At 40.8% G+C, this 19,736-nt stretch overlaps 1 protein-coding gene across 1 annotated transcript in view; it reads left to right on the forward strand.

Moving 5' to 3' along the window:
• CNTNAP2 (contactin associated protein-like 2) overlaps positions 1-19,736 on the forward strand; it is a 1,478,157-nt gene that overhangs the window by 106,263 nt on the left and 1,352,158 nt on the right. The window contains exon 4 of the mRNA XM_006861289.1: positions 10,798-10,991. Within this exon, the coding sequence (XP_006861351.1) occupies positions 10,798-10,991 (194 nt within the window). The remainder of the gene's footprint in view (positions 1-10,797; positions 10,992-19,736) is intronic.

Here is a 19,736-nt window from a genome sequence, read left to right on the forward strand (position 1 = left end):
CATTTTGGTATTGGTTTTTGTGTCTGATGTGACATGTGGATCCCACTACATTTTTGTATTAGTTTTTGTGTCTGATGTGACATGTGGATCCCACTATATTTTGGTATTGGTTTTTGTGTCTGATGTGACATGTGGATCCCACTACATTTTGGTATTAGTTTTTGTGTCTGATGTGACATGTGGATCCCACTACATTTTTCTGTATGTAGATATCCAGCGTTGCCAGCACCACTTCTTAAACAGACTGTTCTTCCCTCATGAAATGCATTTAATTGGACATACATAACATACTTCACAAAAACAATATTCAAATCCTGCTTTCTTTGGTGATTAGAGACTTGGTGATTAAAAGTTCATGAACGGCCATCCAAGGCTCAGCTACTAGTCTGTCTCTGTCCATAGGGAAGGACAGTGATGACCATTAAAGACACTTGGAAACAATTAGTCCAGTGGGTTATCAGACCATGTGAACATCAGTCTGCATGACTCTGAGACCAGAAGAACTAGAGGGTACGTGGCCACCACTGCTAACTGCTCTAACAGGCTTCACCTAAGAGTCCTGGAGAGACTTGGAGGAACCGTGGGACAAAAACCATGAGCATAAAAGGACCCAGCTTTCTCGCCAGAGAGAGAGACCCTTGGTCACCCTTCAGGTCCAAAACGGAAATCATCCCTGCAATAGGTAGACATACATGGGAGGAAAGGCCATTAGTGAAGTCCACACACCATAGAAAGAACATTCATTTGCGATCTAAAAGGCAACATTTACCCACAGACAAACTTTTTAGAAGGGTTTGGAAACAAGGAGGAATGAAAACAAGAAACAGAGAGAAAGTGGGAATTTCAGTCACTGAGGTGAAATCAAGTGTGACTTGTTGAATGTGACTGATGATCCGCTCTGAAATCCTTCACTCAATTCACCAAAAACGTTTTAAAAATTCAGTTGATCACAGATGCTTGGATTTATTTCTAGATAATTCTTTTAGCGTCATCTGTCTATGTGTGTATCATTAAACCAGTACCAGGCTGTTTTGATTACTGTGTTGTTGTTGTTAGGTGCCGTCTAGCCGGTACCAACTCATAAGAACAACAGAACGAAACACTGCCCGGTCCTGGGCCAACCTCACCCTCATTGCCACACTTGAGCCCATTGATGCTGCCACTTTGTCAATCCCTCTCGCTGGGGGTCCTCTTTTTCTCTGACCCTACACCCTACCAAACATGATATCCTTCTATAGTGACTGGTCCCTCCTAACAATATGTCTGAAGTATGAGAGACAAAGTTTGGCCATCCTGGCCTCCAAGGAGCACTCTGGCTGCACTTCTTCCAACACAGATCTGTTTGTTCTTTTGGCAGCCCATGGCACTTTCAATATTCTCCTCCAACACCATAACTCAAAGGCATCAATTCTTCTACAGTCTTCCCTATTCACTGTCCAGCTTTCACATGCATTTGCTCTTCAACACTTTAAAAGGGTTTTGTGCAACAGATTTGCCTAATGCAATATGTCATCTGATTTCTTGACTGCTGCTTCCATGAGTGTTGATAGTTGATCCGGGAAGATTGAATTTTTTTCCATTGATAAGTATGTTGTTTATTGATCCAGTGTTAATGTAGCTGTGTAATATGTTTATTGGTCCAGTGTTACTGTGTGATATGTTTATTGGTCCCGTGTTACTGTAGCTGTGTGATATGTTTCTTGGTCCCGTGTTACTGTAGCTGTGTAATGTTTTGAAGTTAGGAAGTGTACAGCCATCTACTTTCCTCTCCATCTTCAGAATTGATTAGACTACTTGGAGCTTCTTATCTTTACTTATAAAATTGAAGTATAGTTTTGCCAGTTTTTTAAAGCATGCTGATGTAATCAGGGTCAGGATAGCACGGTATCTATAGATAACTTTGGGGAGTAGTGACATCTTTACTATTGTGATGTTTTCAGTCCATGAACATCAGGCGTCTTTCCATTCATTTAGGTCTTCTGTAGTCTGTTTCAGCAGTGTTTTATAATTTTCACATCGTTGGATGATTTTATTTCTTGGCATTTCATTCTCTTAGGTGCTATTATCGATGGAGACATGTTCTCCCTTTGAGACTTCTCATTGCTGTCTTCTCATTTCGGTACAGAAACCGAAATGAATTTTGTGTGTTGAATTTGGTATACTGCAAGGAGCTCTGGTAGCGTAGTGGTTACGAATCGGGCTGCAAACCTCAAGGTCAGCAGTTCTAAACTACCAGCCGCTCTTCAGGAGAAAGATGAGGCTTTCTGCTCCCAAAAAGATTTACAGCCTTGGAGACCCTGTACGGGGTCGCTATGGGTCGGAACCGATTCGACGGCACTTAGCAACAACAACAACAATGTTGCTAAATTCCTCTATCATTTCTAAAAGCTTAGTAGATTCTTTGGGATTTTCTGTGTAGTGTCATATAGGATCCTGTCCTTTGTGAATAAGGACAGTGTTACCTCTTCCTTTCCAGTTTGGATACCTTTCATATAGCTTTCTAACTTTATGACCCTCGCCCAGCCTTGCAGGACAGGATTGAATAGGAGTGATGAGAGTGGACATCCTTGACTAGGATTTCAAGGAAAACAGTTTCATTCATTCTCAATCATCATGTTAGCTGTTTTGTTTTTCATAAATGCCTTTAATCATGTTGAGGAGTATCCCATGTATTCTTATCTTGTTAAAAAATTTTATCGAGGAAGACTCCTGGTGTTTATTGACTGTCTTTTCTTCATCCATTCATATGACCACATAGTTCTACTAATGTGAATATATTACATTGATTTTCTCTGATGTTGACTCTGCCTTGCATTCCTGGAATACTTACCACTTGATCATGATGAATCATTCTTTTAATCTGTTGTTGGATTGTTTGCTAATCTTAGGTGAAATTTGTTTGCATCTATAAGGGATAATGGTGTGTAGTTTTCTGTGGTGTCTTAAATTAGCTGTTACCAGGTTAACACTTACTTCATAGAAAGAGTTAGGGAATGTTCCTTCTTCCTCGATTTCTTGAAGGAATTTGAACAGAATTGGTGTCAGTTTTCCTCAAAAATTCCCCTAAATGTTCCCTTCAACACTCACCTAAACATTTAGAATTCCTCGAAGTGTTTGATGGAATTTGATAGAATTCTCTATTTGTTTTTTAGTTAATTTAAGTATGTTATGTGTTCTAAGAATTTGTCTATTTCATCACATGTTTTGATTTTGTTGGAGTAGAGCTGTTCATAGTGTTCTGTTGCGGTCCTTTTACCTCAGATGGGTCAATTGTAATGACTCCTTTTTCATTTCATAATTGGGCTATTTGCATCTTCTCTATCTTCAGTCTAGCAAGTGTGTTCTCAACTTTATAGATGTTTTCAAAAGAACCAAATTCTGGATTTGTTGATTGTCTCTACTGTTTTCCTGTGCTCTATTTAATTTGTTTCTGGCTGATCCTTTTATTATTTCTTTTCTTCTAGCAGCTCTAGGTTTGATTTGTTCTTTTTTCTAGTTCCTCTAGAGTTAAGACTATTTATGTGAGATCTTTCTTTTTTTTTAATTTAGCTGTTTATCCCCTTAAATTTTGTTATGTGTTTTTATTTATATATATAGTTTAAAATTTATTTATGTATGTAGTTGATTATTATATATGTAGTTTAAAATTTTTACTCCAGATTTCTTTCTTGACCCTGCAGTTGTTTAACAGTATGTTGGTTGGTTCATTTCCATAAATTTGTTTGATTTCTAGTTTTGCATCAGCACCTAATTTTTAATATTATTCCTTTGTGGTCAGAGAAGACAGTTGGTATAATTTCAGTCCTTTAAAATGTGTTGAGGTTTGTTTTGCCACCAACTATGTGGTTTATTCTGGAGAATGATCCATGTTCACAGCAGAAAAATGTGTGTTGTCGAGTGATGGTTGGAGCCCATTAGGTCCATGGCTTATGGTATTATTTCAAGTCCGCTTTTTCTTTACGGATCTCTTTTTAGATGCCCTTGTCCAGAATTGAAAGTGAAGCATTTGTGTTTGTAGCTATTATTGCAGAATTGTCTATGACTTCGTTCCCATCTGTTAGTGTCTGTTTCAGATATTTTGGAGCACTGATGTCCAGTCCCACGCGTATTTGTGAATGTTATGCCTTCTTGATGAATTTTTGTCATTGTTGTTGTACATAGAGTTGGTTCTGACTCATTGAGACCTTGTATAGGGTTTCTGACAGTGACAGCTGGGTTTGAACTGCCAACTTTACGGTTAACGGTCCTCTGCTTATCTTACAGTGCCAGGCCCCAGGAACTCTTGATGACTCAAAAATCATTTGCTTTTTATTGTGAACTTTAGGTCAAATTCTAGAATAGCAGGATTAGGGTTTTTGAAAAGATTCTTATTTTCAGATTATTACCATGCATTTCCCCAGTGGTCTTTCCCAAAGGCAGTTTTGAAACATAAATTCCCAAAGAGGGCGTTCGGCTAAGTGATTTCTGTTGACATTCTACACACAGCTGAGGGAGCGCTTCTGTCCTGATGGGTACATGTGGATTGTGACTGGTGCACCACAGCGCCCTCTACAGGGAGGGTGTCTAAGGTGAAGATGGTGATACTCGCAAGGGCGACCCAGGAGTGTGTGTGGTAGTGAGGGGGAACATTCCAGGTCCACTGCTTTGTGTGTGGGAGGGGTGAGGAGGGGGAGGAAGAGTCTCTAATTCTGGAAAACGATGGGGTCTATTGAAAGTCTTCAAGCATGGGTGATGTATAATCCGATTTTCATTTTTATTAAAAGGTTGATTGGAACTATGGAACTTGAGAATGAGAACAAAGTTCCTGTCAAGCCTCTAGTCACATTCCACACACAGTTTAGATAGACTGTTGTTACTGTTCTGTCTCATCAAGTTGGTTGTGACTCATAGTGACCTGCATAGGGTTTCCCAGAAGTGACTGAACAGCTGATCTAGTTAGCAGTTCAGTGCTCTACGTATTACACACAAAAAGTCTATATTAATTTGTTGTTGTTGTTGTTGTTAAGTGCTGTCGAGTCAGTTCCGACCCATAGCGACCCTGTACAGGGTTTCCGAGGGTGTAAATCTTTACGGGAGTAGAAAGCCTCATCTTTCTCCCGCGGAGCGGCTGGTAGTTTCGAACCGCTGACCTTAAGGTTCGCAGCCCAGTTCGTAACCACTCCGCTAATGTAAGTATAATCATGTATTATATAATGTACATTTTTTTTTTATTATAAAAATGTGTAAAGAGGCCTCAAAAAGTTCATGGAAAATGAAATGTAAAGATCCTGACATTTTTTCATGAACTCTTAAAGTCCTCTCCTGTGTTGTTACTTAATACTGTTGTCTCAGTTGTGACTTGTAGAATCCCTTTGTCTTCACAGTCTTTGCTATAACTGAGCCCGTTGTAGGGGCCATTGTATCATTCCATCTTGTTGAGAATCTTCCTTTGCTTCATTGACCCTCTACTTAACCTAGTACGATGTCCTTCTACAGGGGCTGGTCCCTTCTGATAAAATGTCCAAAGGATGCAAACTGAAGTCTCCTCATCATCATTTCAAAGAAGGATTCTGACTGGACTTCTTCCTAGATGGATATGTTCATTCTACTAGTAGTCCATGGTATATTCAGTATTGCTCACCAACACCATAATTATAAGTCATCAATTCTTCTTAACTCTTCCTTATTTATTGTCCAGCTTGCACATGAGTATGATACAGTTGAAAATTCCATGACTTGTATCATATTTACTGTAGTACTCAAAGTGACAAATTTAAAGAGTTCTTTTGTAGCCGATTTGCACAATGCAATAGGTCATTTGGTTTGGGGACTGCTGTTTCCTTGGACATTGATGGTCTAGCATTTACTGCCTTTAAATACTGGGTTTCATAGCATCATGTTATATAGTAACATGTGTAATGGAAGAAATTTACCAAATGTATTGCATTTCTCTTCCCTTCCTGTGTTCTACTGTTTTTGTTAAGTGTTGTTAAGTTGGTTCCAACTCATGGCAACCCTGTATAGGGTTTCTGAGGAGCTGCTGGAGAGTTTGAACCTCCAACTTGCACTTCAAACCAACCTTGCAGTCCAGTGCTTATCCTGTGGATTCTGCTGTAACCATCCACAGATTACGGTAGCCATCCAAGTAATAGGTGTGTTCTGATGTAACCATGTATATTACTCCTGTGTCTTTTACCATTCTCCAATCCATTGTCACCCTCTCCTGGTTATCCTGCATTCAAAAGTACAGGGAAAAAAAGCTGTACATTTACTAACATATTTAGCATTTCTGGCATTACTTTCTTCATTCGGTATGATTTTTAATCTGGTAAAAACTTCTGTGCCACTAACTTACATTTCTTATAGTAAAGATCTGTTTGAAATGAATTTGATTAGCTTCTTTGTCTTAAACATCTTCATTTTACTTTAATTTTTAAAGAGTACTTTAGCTTTGTTTAGAATTTTACATTGATAGTTGTTTTTTGTTTTTTTCTTTCCTCTTTTGTAATCACTTTGGAGCCCTGGTGCTAACCATAAGGTTGTTAGTTCAAACCCACCATCTGCTCCACAGAAGAAAGATGAGGCCATCTGCTTTAGTAAAGACTTACAGCCTTGGAAACCATATGGTCCGGTCAGACTCTGTCCTATTAGGGTCACTGTGACTTAGAGCCAACTGGATGACAATGGTTTTCTTGGTTTTTAAAATCACTTCAGAGGTATTCTTCCAGTGACTTTAGGTTCACATTGTTTCTGCTGAGAAGTGTTTGACTTGTAGCCAAGGAATCTTTTTTCTTCTCTCGCTAGTTTTAGGACTCCTGGCGTGGCACTGTGGAATAAGCACTGGACTGCTAGCTATAAGGTTGGTAGTTCAAGTCCTTCAGCCACTCCTTGGAAACCCTATACAGGGTCGCTATGATTTGGAACCCACTCGGGTGCCCTTTCAACATAAACAACAACTACTTTTAAGATTTTACTCTCTAACAATTATTTTTATTTTATTTTTTTAGTTTTCATTGTGAATTGAGTTTACATGGAAGAACATGGGTTTTGCACTCTGGGTTTCATTGCAATGATTACAGTCCCTTCCATGTTGAAATACTTCCAACAGTATTTGCTACTATTTCTTCTGTTTTGCTTGTTTGTCTGTTTTGGATGTACACTAAACCACTCAGGAATATAGAATCATTTAAACAACCAAAGGGCACATTCTGCAAGCCTGCTTCCTGGCCGCCAGCACTCAGTCTTCCTCTTTTCATGAGTCTAGAGTCCTCAGATGCTGTCTCTCTCCACGTCCTCATCTCGGCCTTCATCTGTAGTGTCGCTGTTTCTCTGGATAGGGTCCCACATTCCGTTTGTGCTCTTCTCCCTTTATGGTCCTAGGGTCCTCTGTTTCTACACTGTAAGATTAACTACTCCACCATTTTTGTTACACAACCTCTACCTTTACAGTTGCGATGATCACAATTCATTATGATAACAATTACTCATTACTAAGTCATAAGAATCTTATCCCCATCTCATTTCACCAGACCTGGCTAGATAAGATGGAAGCTGTTCAGTGGGGATTCTACCTTCCCCCCCACACTCTGAAACTAAGCTCCCTCTTGAAAACTTGTAAGCCAGTCACTTTGTGCCTTCATTGACCGCCTGCCCTTCCCCCCCCCCCCCCATCTTAGGTAGCCAATGTCTAAGTTGCCTGTCCCTATCAACCCTGAATACAGAGGGGGTAGGATTGATCCTTGATGTGAAGATTCCTTCCCTTTCAGTTGGTATTTTGAGCTATAACATTTTTTGTAAGGAATTGATTTTTATTGTCCTTATCATGTGCTATTAGGTATATCCTCCTAGAAGTTCTAATGACTTCTCAGATACCCAGGTTTATCTTTTCAGCCATGATTTCATTTCAGTTTCTTTCTGCTCCAGTCTTTACCTGTTCTGCTCTGTTCTTCAGTCCATATGAGTGTGAAGGCAGTTGGTTGCTGGGATTTTACTTATTTTTAAAGTCTTTCTCTGCTCTGAGCTTCAATCTGGATGGTCTATATGACCCTGCATTCAAGTACAGTAACGTTTTCCTCTGCAGTGTTTAATCTGCTATTAAGCAAAGCCAGTAAATTTTTAATATCAAGTATAATTTTCAGTTCCGAACGTTCCATTTTGTTCTATTTATAGTTTTCATTTTTCAGTTAAGATTCCCAGATTTGCTTCTTCAATATATATAAGCTTTCTTTTGAATAATTGAACTAATTTATAATCTCTTTTAAAATCCTTGTCTGCTAATTCCCTCATCTGTCATGTTGGGTGCATAATTGCCTCAGATGCATGTGAAATCTGGATAATGAATATGGACGGTCAAAGAAGAACTGGTGTGTTTGAATTATAGTGTTGGTGAAGAATATTGAATCTAACATGAACTCTTAGAAAAATGGACAAATTCATCCTAGAATAGGTTCAGCCACAATATTCCTTCATCTCACTTAACTTTGGACATGTTATCAAGAAGAGACCAGTCCCTGGAAAGGACACCGTGCTTGGTAAAGTGTCAGGTCAACACACTAAAAAAAGAGCATGACCCCCAATGAGGTGAATTGACACAATGGCTGTGCCAACAGGCTCTGGCGTAGCAATGATTGTGAAGATGTCGTAGGACAGGGCAGGGGTTCATTTGGTTGTTTTTCCTGTTTCCCCAAACTTTCCAAAAATAAATAATATATCAGAAATTACAGATGCTATGGTTTGGCATATTTTAACTTTGTGTGGCCTTCCTTAGTGGAGCATTCCTGTGTGTGTGTGTGTGTGTTCTGATCAGGGAGTTCATTTATGTGGGGTCTGCTTGTTGTTTTTGTTGAGCTGTGTCCAGAACAGCCCTTCGTTTAGGACTTAATTATCCCTACTGATACTGCGCGCCCTTCCTGGGTCTCCACTAAACGGCTGCATTTGCCCAGCTGGGTCTCTCTGTTTTGTTGGTGTTAAGTACCTTCAAGCCAGTTCTGACTCAGAGTGACCCTGTATAGGTTTTCTGAGGAGCTGCTGGTGGATTTGAACTGCCCACCTTGCAGTTAGCAGTCCAGTACGTATCCCACAGCACCACACCGGGATTCCCTCTTTCTTGCAGTGGGTCTTAAGTTCAAGTCCAGCTCTGAGCAGACTCTGATTGCTGTCGGTCTGAGAGCTCCGTCTACCTGGTCACATGGATCCTTGGTCTGCAAACACACAGCTTAGCATTTATCTAGACCCCGGCTTCCTGAGACTCTGCCAGCACCCTCTAAGTCATGCAGCTGTGTGCATCCCAACCTCTTAGAGGTAGGCCTGGGTTTCTTGCTCTCACCTGCCAGCAAAGTCCCCGCAGAGAACCCAGAAGTCACTGGGGCTTACCACATCCAACTTTCCTGGATCAGGTTCTCCACTACCCATTGTACAGGTTCTACCGACGATCCTTGTTTTCTCATCAGTTCTGGTGGGAGAGGCATTCTATCATAGCTGGAAGCAGAAATGTTGTTGTTGTTGTTGTTAAGTACTGTCGAGTCGGTTCCGACCCATAGCGACCCTGTACAGGGTTTCCGAGGGCGTAAATAAGTCATATAAAAATTGTTAAATGAATGGTATTTCTGGACTGATTTACAAAATTATTTTCATTAGCATCATCTTTATAATGTAACTTGTTTTATTGTCAGCTTTTACATTTCTTTAAAAGAGATGCATATATTTTCATATATTAGATGATTCCTTGATTATGTTTTTTTTTTTACTTTCATTAATAGCTAAACTCATCTGCAAGAAAGTAAATTATATATATATATATGTATATATATGTATATATATATATATTGCTGTTGTTAAGTGCCGTCCAGTCAATTCTGACCCATAGCAACCCTGCATAGGGTTTCTGAGGAGCATCTGGTGGGCTTGAACCGCCAACCTTGCAGTTCAAACAGCTTTGCAGTCTGGTGCATTAACCCATAGCGCTACACCAGGAGATATATGTGTGTGTGTGTGTGTGTGTGTGTGTGTGTTTATATTAGCTTCTAGCCATAAACAGTATGCCATATTCACTGCCATTTCTCTCCTTTTTATTCCGCCGTGGCCATGGTAAACATTACTACAAATGAAGAGTATTTGTATTCTTTGTAAGTGTCATTCTTACTGTTTGTCAGTCTAATATTTTATTCAGCCAAAAGAGTCTGCACAACTTCTCAGTGCGGAGAGTAGGTTCTGGAAATATGGTGACAACGAGAGAGACATCGATCGAACCTCCTGGAAGCATAAACTAACACTTTTCTGATCTACCATCTCCTGAGCTCTCCTGAGAACAGGGGCTGATGGCTTCATCACTATTTGTCTGACGCACTAGACTTCTCTGAACTCTGAACTTTTTAAAGCCAAGTGTACTTTGGAGTTGTATACTATTGTTTTCAGTTCCATTCATAGTTTATCAAAAGGTGAGCCCTCAGTTGAAGGAAGAGGAGTTAGCAGCTTGTTCCATATTCTTACCTGGTGATTTCAGATGAAGAATTCATGGTAAATTGATCGACCCTCAGCCAATTAGACCTTGACATACAATAAGATCTAATTGAGGAATTATGAAGACATTTGCTCATGAGGAAATGAGCACATAATTGCTCCATAAAGAGGTGAAAGTATCAATGTTTCCCAGCTGGAAGAATATTAGTTGGCGTCCCAATCGCATCTCTAAAGGAGGCCACACCAGCTCTGTGAAATAGCACTCTATCAGGACCAATTCAGATATGGCCAGTGACTCCCCTTCACCTGTACAGGCTGCCCTTTCAACTCCCGTTTCCCCCTTTGTCTCTGCCTTCCCAGGTGCAGGGGGCTGGTCCCCTTCGGACAGTGACCACTATCAGTGGCTGCAGGTGGATTTTGGCAGTCGTAAACAGATGAGCGCTATTGCCACCCAAGGGAGATACAGCAGCTCTGACTGGGTGACCCAGTACCGGCTGCTCTACAGCGACACCAGCAGGAACTGGAAACCCTACCACCAGGACGGAACCATCTGGGTGAGTCCTCGGCACACATCAGACGCCGGGCTATATATACAGCACGTGTTCCATGATGAGATCTGACAGCGGCATGTGGTCCGTCTATTATTTGCAAGTGGACTACCTAACAGTGGTGGATCTATTTGGTGTGAATTATTTTAGAAAGCAGGCAGAGCCGAAATCGATGTGAAACTGAAGGGCCTGAGGAAGGAAGCATGGGAAGCGAGGCAGTGGAGAGAGGAATGAATGGGCTGCTGGGCAGAGCGTCAGGTCTTCACCTGGTCACAGCTCACTCCTGCAGGTGGCTGTGGGGTCTGGTCACAGTTGAGAACTGCTAGTGGAGATTGCTGTCATTTCCATACTTGTGATACTAACGGTCAGGGGAAATGAAGACATCATCACTGATAGTAAACATGCACATGGCTGAGCCCTGTTTTAGAGAGCGCACCTGGCCAGCCATAAGGATAGGCAAGCAGGTGTGTGTATGGGGTGGGACTCGTGGGAAGCTGGGAGTGGGGTGATGGGTGGTTTATGAAGAAGCTTCATCTCATGGAGAACCAGATTTTTATTTGTGTACACAATGGGAATCCTTTGATGTTGATGTTGTTAAATGTTGTCCATTCGGATCCAGCTTTTATCGACCAACCAAGCGAATAGTCTTTCCCATGAAGTCCTCGTGGCACTGTGGGTTAATGTGCAGGACTGCAAAGGCAGTTTGAACTGCAAGATCGGCGGTTCTAGCTCACCAGCCACTCCTCGAAAACCCTGTACAGGGTCGCTATGGGTCAGAACCAACTTGATGGCAATTCACAACAACAACATAGGTTTTCCCAGAGTTTCTTGTGAGTTTGAACCATCCACCAGTCCAGTGTTTGTCTGACAGCACCACATGGAAACTCCTGTTGTTGTGTGCTGTCGAGTCAGTTCTGGGTCATGGCCACCCTGTGTAGAGTTTCCGAGAGCAGCTGGTGGGTTTGATCTGCTTACCTTGGGATCATCAGCCCAGTGTTTATCCTACAGTGCCACACCAGAACTCAGAAAACCCCTAGAGGTCTAAAAACATATCATGCCTACGTCCCATACCCAAAGAGATGGGCTCAGTTGTGGCGTCGTTTGGAACCAGATCTCAGAGTGTTTTCCTAAGGACAGCCCGGTGGTGGGGCGGATGGAGGAGGAGGAGTGTGAAAAACAGTGAGAGACAGAGGCCGCAAACCACCTGCACACTGTATGGGCCATGGTCCTGAAATGCACACCTTTCACTTGTTGTCGGTGCCTTATCAGCTAGGAATGGCTCCAATCTAACATAAGGTCAATGGGGCGGGGGAATGAAATCCTAGAGCGTGATTAAGTGACATGCCAAAAGCTGAGTCAGAGAGGACTCAGGCGTGCAGTGAGCTAGCAGGAATTGCGCTGGTCCCCTAGTCTAATGGCTTCGCTCTTTTAATGTCCTAGAGGATGTTTCTGTGGCCTGCTACAGACATGGTTGTTCCTTGTGTTTGTTACCTTCTTTCAAACCAGGTTTCTCCTTACCAGTGACCATGGGCCTGTGATGAGTGGCTATTTCTGGGAAAACTCTTCAATGCAATTTGAAGAAATCACACCCAGATTAAGTCTCAATCTACATAGGGCAAAAGCGTTCAGATGGCTCGGTGGTCTTGCAACATAAAGATTCTGCTACTTTGATCGTCTAGGACAGTGTGGGGCTGTAGGATAAGCACTGAACTGCTGACCACAAGGTTGGAGGTTCAAACCCACCAGCCACTCCTCAGAAACCTCATGTAGGATCTCACTAGGAGTCAGAACAAGCTTGACAGCCCCCAACAACAACAATGAAGGGAAAGGTTCATTGCCTTGATGTACTCTAAATGAGCTCAGATTCATTGTTGTCTAAAGATTCCCAAGTACTTTAGAGTCTATGTCTTCACACACACTCAAGTGATTAAAATTTAACACTTATAAATCTCAACAAAAATATTTGTGGGGCTTAAGTTTATTAAAAATGGTAATTAAATATTTGGTTATCTTTTAATCCCTTGCAGTTTAATGTAAGGATTATTGCACTCAATGGACGAATTCAGACATAGATACAGATTTAGTGGCTTTGATGGGATGGGATGTTTAATGTTTAATGTAAGGATTATTGCACTCAATGAATGAATTCAGACATACATACAGATTTAGTGGCTTTGATGGGATGTTTCAGATTTTCAAAAGTTTCCAATTTTCAAGACATTTTTAAGCAGATGATGTTATGTTTTTAAAAAATCTCTACCATGAATTGAGTGAAGTTTTGCAGAACAGATCATCTGTGTTACAGCCAACGAGTCCCATACTTGACTGTGTCTCAGTGACTGGAATCTCCTCCCTGTATTCTCGTTCATGCCACTTCCTCCCTGTAGTTCTTATTCTATTCTACTGTCTCTTCGGAACTTTGTCCTTAGGAACATGTTGCTCCTGTGGCCGCTGAGAACTTCCTTGGAGGTCCTAGCAGGAGAAAGCAACTGCTCATATACCCTTGACCAAAAGACGTTCCTACTCTATCAGGAAGTTGATCCTTTTCTTCCAAGCACACAGCTTTAGGAGGGGCACACGTGGAGTATTGAGGGAGAAGGGGGACACCTGCCCAGCCAACCAGATCAACCAAGTCAACCCTGGCGATCAATGGGGTGACAGCTGTCACAGCCAGACTGCCCTCACCTCCTGTTTCCCTTAGACATGACTGGTTGACCATTCCATGGTGAGCACACCTGACTCATGTTGCTGTCCCCATGATGCATCTGTCTACTGCTTGGCTGGAAATTGGGCTACGAGGGTGAGTTCTGTTCCAGACCGGAAGCAGAAGAAGCTTTCTGTTTGCTTTTCACCCCCTTTCCTGGAGGGAGTCAGTGTCTGGCAACAATTGTCAATGAGAAATGTTCAGTCACTTGAGTATTATTTTTTAACGAATGCAAATGGTTAGTCTTTCTGTAATCGCAGGGAAAATGGACAACATGACTAATTTTGTTTTAATGTCCTTTCTAAATGACCATCTGATGGTTCTGAATTGTTTTATGATCATTAGGTAGTATGTTAAAATCAGCAGAAAACAAGTCATATAGATGAGAAATCATGACAAAGCTTGAACAGATTTGGAGATCGTTAACCTTACCACGTAGGATTAGAATAGCCTTAGAAAGACTTGTGAAAATGGCTTATTTGAACATTTCATACTCAGATTAGTGAGTTGCTGAATGTGCTTAACTAGCCAAGCCTTCTTGTCCATCTTCAGTATTACTGACTATAATGGAAGCATTTATACTTTACGCACAATGCCATTTCCGTATATTTAAATTTTCTTTTCAATGTAAAAGGAGAAATATATGTGCACTTTGGTAAAGCTGCCAAAAAAACAACAAAACAAAATTCAGGTCCAGACCCCACAAAGTCTAATTTCCATGCTTCTCTTGAGTGGTTTTCAGGTTTCCTAAGTGAAATCTATTGGCAAAAAACACATTCCATATAAGTATTTCTTATCAAAACCCATTAACCATGACATTGAATAAGAATTCCAGCAGATTTTTTCTAAGAATCTACATTTAATTTTGCTTGGGAAATTCAATTACTAGCTCTTGAATGTAGATATTTAGAGCCAAAGTAGAAAATTGGGTATTAATGATGGAGGCTTTCTTTACGCATCAACATTATTTTACACACTTAAGGTTCCCATAGTGATGTGTCTGTGTGTGCTTATCATTTCTTTGTTCCTACCTGAGGACAGAATATGTATAGATTACTAATTATTTCTTCAAACTAGTTTTATCCATTTTGTTAAGATAGTAGGTAGGCAGGAATCAAATGAGGGGCCAGCAAGCACCACATGCAATGGCTGGGAAAGAGCACAGAACAGGTGTGTTTGAATGCATTCAGTGACATGTTTTTGTTGTTAGACACCATTGACTTGGTGCCAACTCACAGCGGCCCTATGCACAACAGAACGAAACACTGTCCAGTCCTGTGGCCATCTTTGTAAATGTTAAGCTTGAGCTCAGTGCCGTTGCCACTGTGCCAGTCTATCTTGTTGGGGGTCTTCCTCGTTTCACTGGCCCTCCACTTTATTAGAATGATGTCTTTCTCCAGGGATCTGTCCCTCCTGGTAATACGTCTGAAGTATGAAAGACAAAGTCTCACCATGTTGGCCTCTAAGGAGCATTCTGATTATACTTCTTCCACAACAGATTCATTTGTTCTTTTAGCAGTTCATGGTACTTTTAATATTCATCTCTAAAACCACAGAACAAATGCATCCATTTTTTTACGGTCTTCCTTATTCACTGTCCATGCATATGAAGCCACTGAAAATACCATGGCTTTCGTCAGGTGCGCCTTAGTCCTCAAGCTGACATTTTTGCTCTTCAACACTTCAAAGAGATCTTGTGCAGCAGAGTTACCTAATGCAATACGTTGTTTGATTTTTTTTTTGTCTGCTGCTCCCATGAATGTTGACAGCGTATACAAACAGAATGAAGTATTTGACAACTTCAGTATTTTCTCCATTTGTTATTATTGTTGTTAGGTGTCATCACGTCAGTTTGGACTCATAGCGACACTGTGTACAACAGAACGAAATACCGTCCGTTCCTGCACCATCCTGCACCATTGCCTCTGCCCCTGAGTTGATCCGTCTCTTCGGCGTTGGCCCTCTTTTTCTGTGACCTTTCATCTTACCAAGCATGATGCCCTTCTCCAGGAACCATCCATCCTGATGATAGGTCCTAAGTATGAGAAATGAATTCTGGCTGTTTTCACTTCTAAGGAGCAATTTGGCTGTGCTTCTTCCCAAACAGATTGGTTTGTTCTTCTGGCAGGCCATGGTACCTTTAATATTCTTCTCCAACACCATAACTCAAATGCACCAATTCTTCTACTGTCTTCCTTATTCATTGTCCAACTTTCACATGCATATGAGGTTACCATGCTTGGGTCAGGCTCACCTTAGTCTTCAAGCTGACATCTTGGCTCTTCAACAGTTTATAGAGGTCCTATGAAGCAAATTTGCCTAATGTAATGCATCATTTGATTTCTTGGCTACTGCTTTCATAAGTATTGATGCTGGATCCAAGCAAAATGAAGTCGTTGACAGCTTCAATCTTTTCTCCACATATCATAGTGTTATTTATTGCCCCCAGTGCTGGGGAATTTTGTTATCATGACGTTGAGATGCAGCCCATACTGGAAGCTCTGGTCTTTGATCTTCATCAGTAAATATTTTAAGTCCTCTTCATTTCCTGCAAGTGAGGTTGTACTATCTGCATATCACAAGTTGATAATAAGTGTACCTCCATTCCTGATGCCACGTTCTACTTCATATAATCTGGATTCTCAGACTATTTGATAATAATACACATTGAATAAATATGGTCAAAGAATACAACCCTGGTGCACACATTTCCTGATTTTAAACCATTCAGTGTTCCTTTCTTCTGTGTGTATGTACAGGTTTCTCTTGAGCAAATTAAAGTGTCCTGGACTACTCAGTCTCTTCAATGTCGTCTATAGCTTGTCATGATCCACACAATCAAAGCCTTTACAGAGATATTTAGCCAAGATCCATCTGACAACATCAGTGATATCCCTCAGACCACATTCTCATCTGAATCCAGCTTGAACCCCTAGAAGATACCTGCCAATGTATTATTGAAGCCATTTTTTAACTATCTTTAACCACATTATACTTGCATATGATAATAATGATATTGTCCAATGATTTCCACATTCCATTGGGTCACCTCTCTTTCAAATGGGTACAGATATGAATTTCTTCCAATCAGTTGGCCAGGTGACTGTCTTCCCAATTTCTTGGCAGAGATGAGTGTGTGCCTCCAGTGCTGCCTCAGGTTTTTTTTTGTTTTTTTTTTAAATGTTTTATTGTGAATTATGTGATAGTTTACATGGGAGAACATTAGTTTTACATTCATCCTATCATAGATCGTTTCATTGCCATGGTTACAATCCCCTTCATGCATCATCAACCAACCGAAGGGTATACACAACAAACCTGCCCCCTCCCCCAGTCGTCAGCACACAGTCCCTCTCCCTCTCTGTGTCTAAAGTCCCCAGCTGCTCCATCTCTTCACGTCATCGTCTCTGCTTCCATCTCAGGCATCACTGCTTCTCTGGGTAGGGTCCCGCTCTCCGCTCTTCTCCCTTAATGGTCCCAGAGACTTCCGCTCATAGACTAAAAAGTTAATCACTCCCCTCCTTGCTACAAAATGTCTACCTTTACATTTCCAACCTCAGTTTGTTTGAAATGACATAGCTGGGTACTTATGAGAGCATAGGCATGTATACATTTATTTTCTCCAAGTAATATTAAGTACAATAAAGTCAGTGCAGATGAAATAGAAGAATTCTACCAACTTCTTTAATCTGAATTTGATCAAACATGCAATCAAGATATATTGATAATCACTGGCGATTGGAATGCAAAGATTAGAAACAAAGAGGAATGAACAGTAGTTGGAAAATATGACCTTGGTGATTGAAATTATGCTGGAGATCATATGACAGAATTCCGCAAAACCAATGATTTGTTCATTTCAAATATCTTTTTAAAGCAGCAAAGAGACCACTATACACATGGACCTCGCTGGATGGAAAACACAGAAATCAAAGTGACAACATCTGTGGAATGAGATGGTGGGAACGCTCTAAATCATCACTCAAAACAAGGTCAGGGGCAGACTGTGGAACAGTCCATCAATTGTTCATATGCAAATTCAGACTGAAGCTGAAGAAAATGAAAACAAGTCCACGAGAGCCAAAATATGACCTTGAGTATATCCCACCAGAATTTAGAGGTCATCTGAATAACAGATTTGATACATTTGACACTAAAGACTAAGGACCAGAAGAGTTGTGGGACATCAAGAATATCATACAGGAAGAAAGCACAAGGTCATTAAGAAGACAAGAAAGAAGGAAAATATCAAAATGGATGTCAGAAGAGACATTGAAACTTGCTCACCAGTGTAGAGATGCTAAAGCAAGTGGAGGAAATGAGGAGGTACAAGAGTTGAACAGAAAATTTCAAAGATCAGATCGAGAAGACAAAGTTAAATATTACAACAAAATGTGCAAAGATCTGGTGTTAGGTAACCAAAAGGGAAGAACACGCTCAGCATTTCGCAAGCTGGGGGAACTGAAGGAAAAATGCAAGCCTCGACTCTCATTATTAAAGGATTCTCTGGGCAAATTATTGAATAATGTAGAAAGCATTAAAAGAAGATGGAAGGAATACACAAAGTCACTCTACCAAAAGAAAATGGTTGATGTTCAACCATTTCAAGAGGTAGCATATGATCAAGAGCCAACGATACTGAAGGAGGAAGTCCAAGGTGCACTAAAGGGATTGGCAAAGAACAAGGCACCAGGAGTTGATGAAACAAAAATAGAAATCTTTCATGAAAATGAGGCAGCACAGGAGGCACTCACTCATCTCTGCCAAGAAATTTGGAAGACAACTATCTAGCCAACTTATTGGAAGAGATCCGTATTTGTGCCCATTCCAAAGAGAGAAAATCATTGGACAATATCTTTGATATCCCATGCAAGTACAATTTTACTAAAGGTAATACAAAAATAGCTGCAGTCATATATTGACAGAGATCTTCCAGAGGTTCAAGCTGGATTCAAAAGAGGACGAGGAATGAGGGATATCAGTGCTGACATCAGATAGATCTTGGCTGAAAGCAGAGAATATCAGAAAGATGTTAACTTGTGCTTTATTGACTGCACAAAGGCCTTTGATTGTATGGATCATGACAAGCTATGGACAACATTGCAAAGTATGAGTATTCCAGAACACTTAATTGTGCTCGTGAGGAACCTGTACATAGACCAAGAGGCAGTTGTTCAAACAGAACATGAGAACACTGAATGGTTTAAAAATAGGAAAGGTGTGCAACAGGATTGTATTCTTTCACCATACTTATTCAACCTGTATGCTGAGCAAATAATCTGAGAAGCTGGATTATATGAAGAAAAATGTGGCATCAGGATTGAAGGAAGACTCATTAACAACCTGCGATATGCAGATGATACAAACTTGCTTGCTGAAAGAAAAGAGGAGTTGAAATGTTTTACTGATGAAGATCAAAGGCCATAGCCTTCTGTATGGATTGCATCTCAGTGTAAAGAAAACAAAAATCTTCACCACTGGACCAATCAACAACATTTTTATCACGGAGAAAAGATTGAAGTTGTCACGGAATTTATTCTTCTTGGATCAAATGTCAACACTCACGGAAGCAGCAGTCAAGAAATCCAACGACGTATTGCATTAGGCAAATCTGCTGCACAAGATGTTTTTAAAATGTTGAAGAGCAAATATGTGAGCTTGAGGACTAAGGTGCGCCTGACCCAAGACATGGTATTTTTAATAGCCTCATCTGCATGCAAAAGCTGGGCAGTGATTAAGGAAGACCATAGAAGAACTGATGTATCTGAGTACAGTGTTGGAGAAGAATATTGAAAGTGTCATGGACTGCAAAAAGAACAAACAGATTTGTGTTGGAAGAAATGCAGCCAGAGTGCTCCTTGGAGGCCAGGATGGGCAAACTTCATCTCTCATACTTCAGACATATTGTCAGGAGAGACCAGTCACTGGAGAAGGATATCATGTTTGGTAAGGTGAAGGGTCAGAGAAAAAGAGGTAGACCCCCAGTGAGAATGACTGGCAAAGTGGCAGCATCAATGGGCTCAAGTGTAGCAACAATTGTGAGGTTG

Source organism: Chrysochloris asiatica, unplaced genomic scaffold, assembly GCF_000296735.1.
Source record: "Chrysochloris asiatica unplaced genomic scaffold, ChrAsi1.0 scaffold00041, whole genome shotgun sequence".
NCBI lineage: Eukaryota > Metazoa > Chordata > Mammalia > Afrosoricida > Chrysochloridae > Chrysochloris > Chrysochloris asiatica.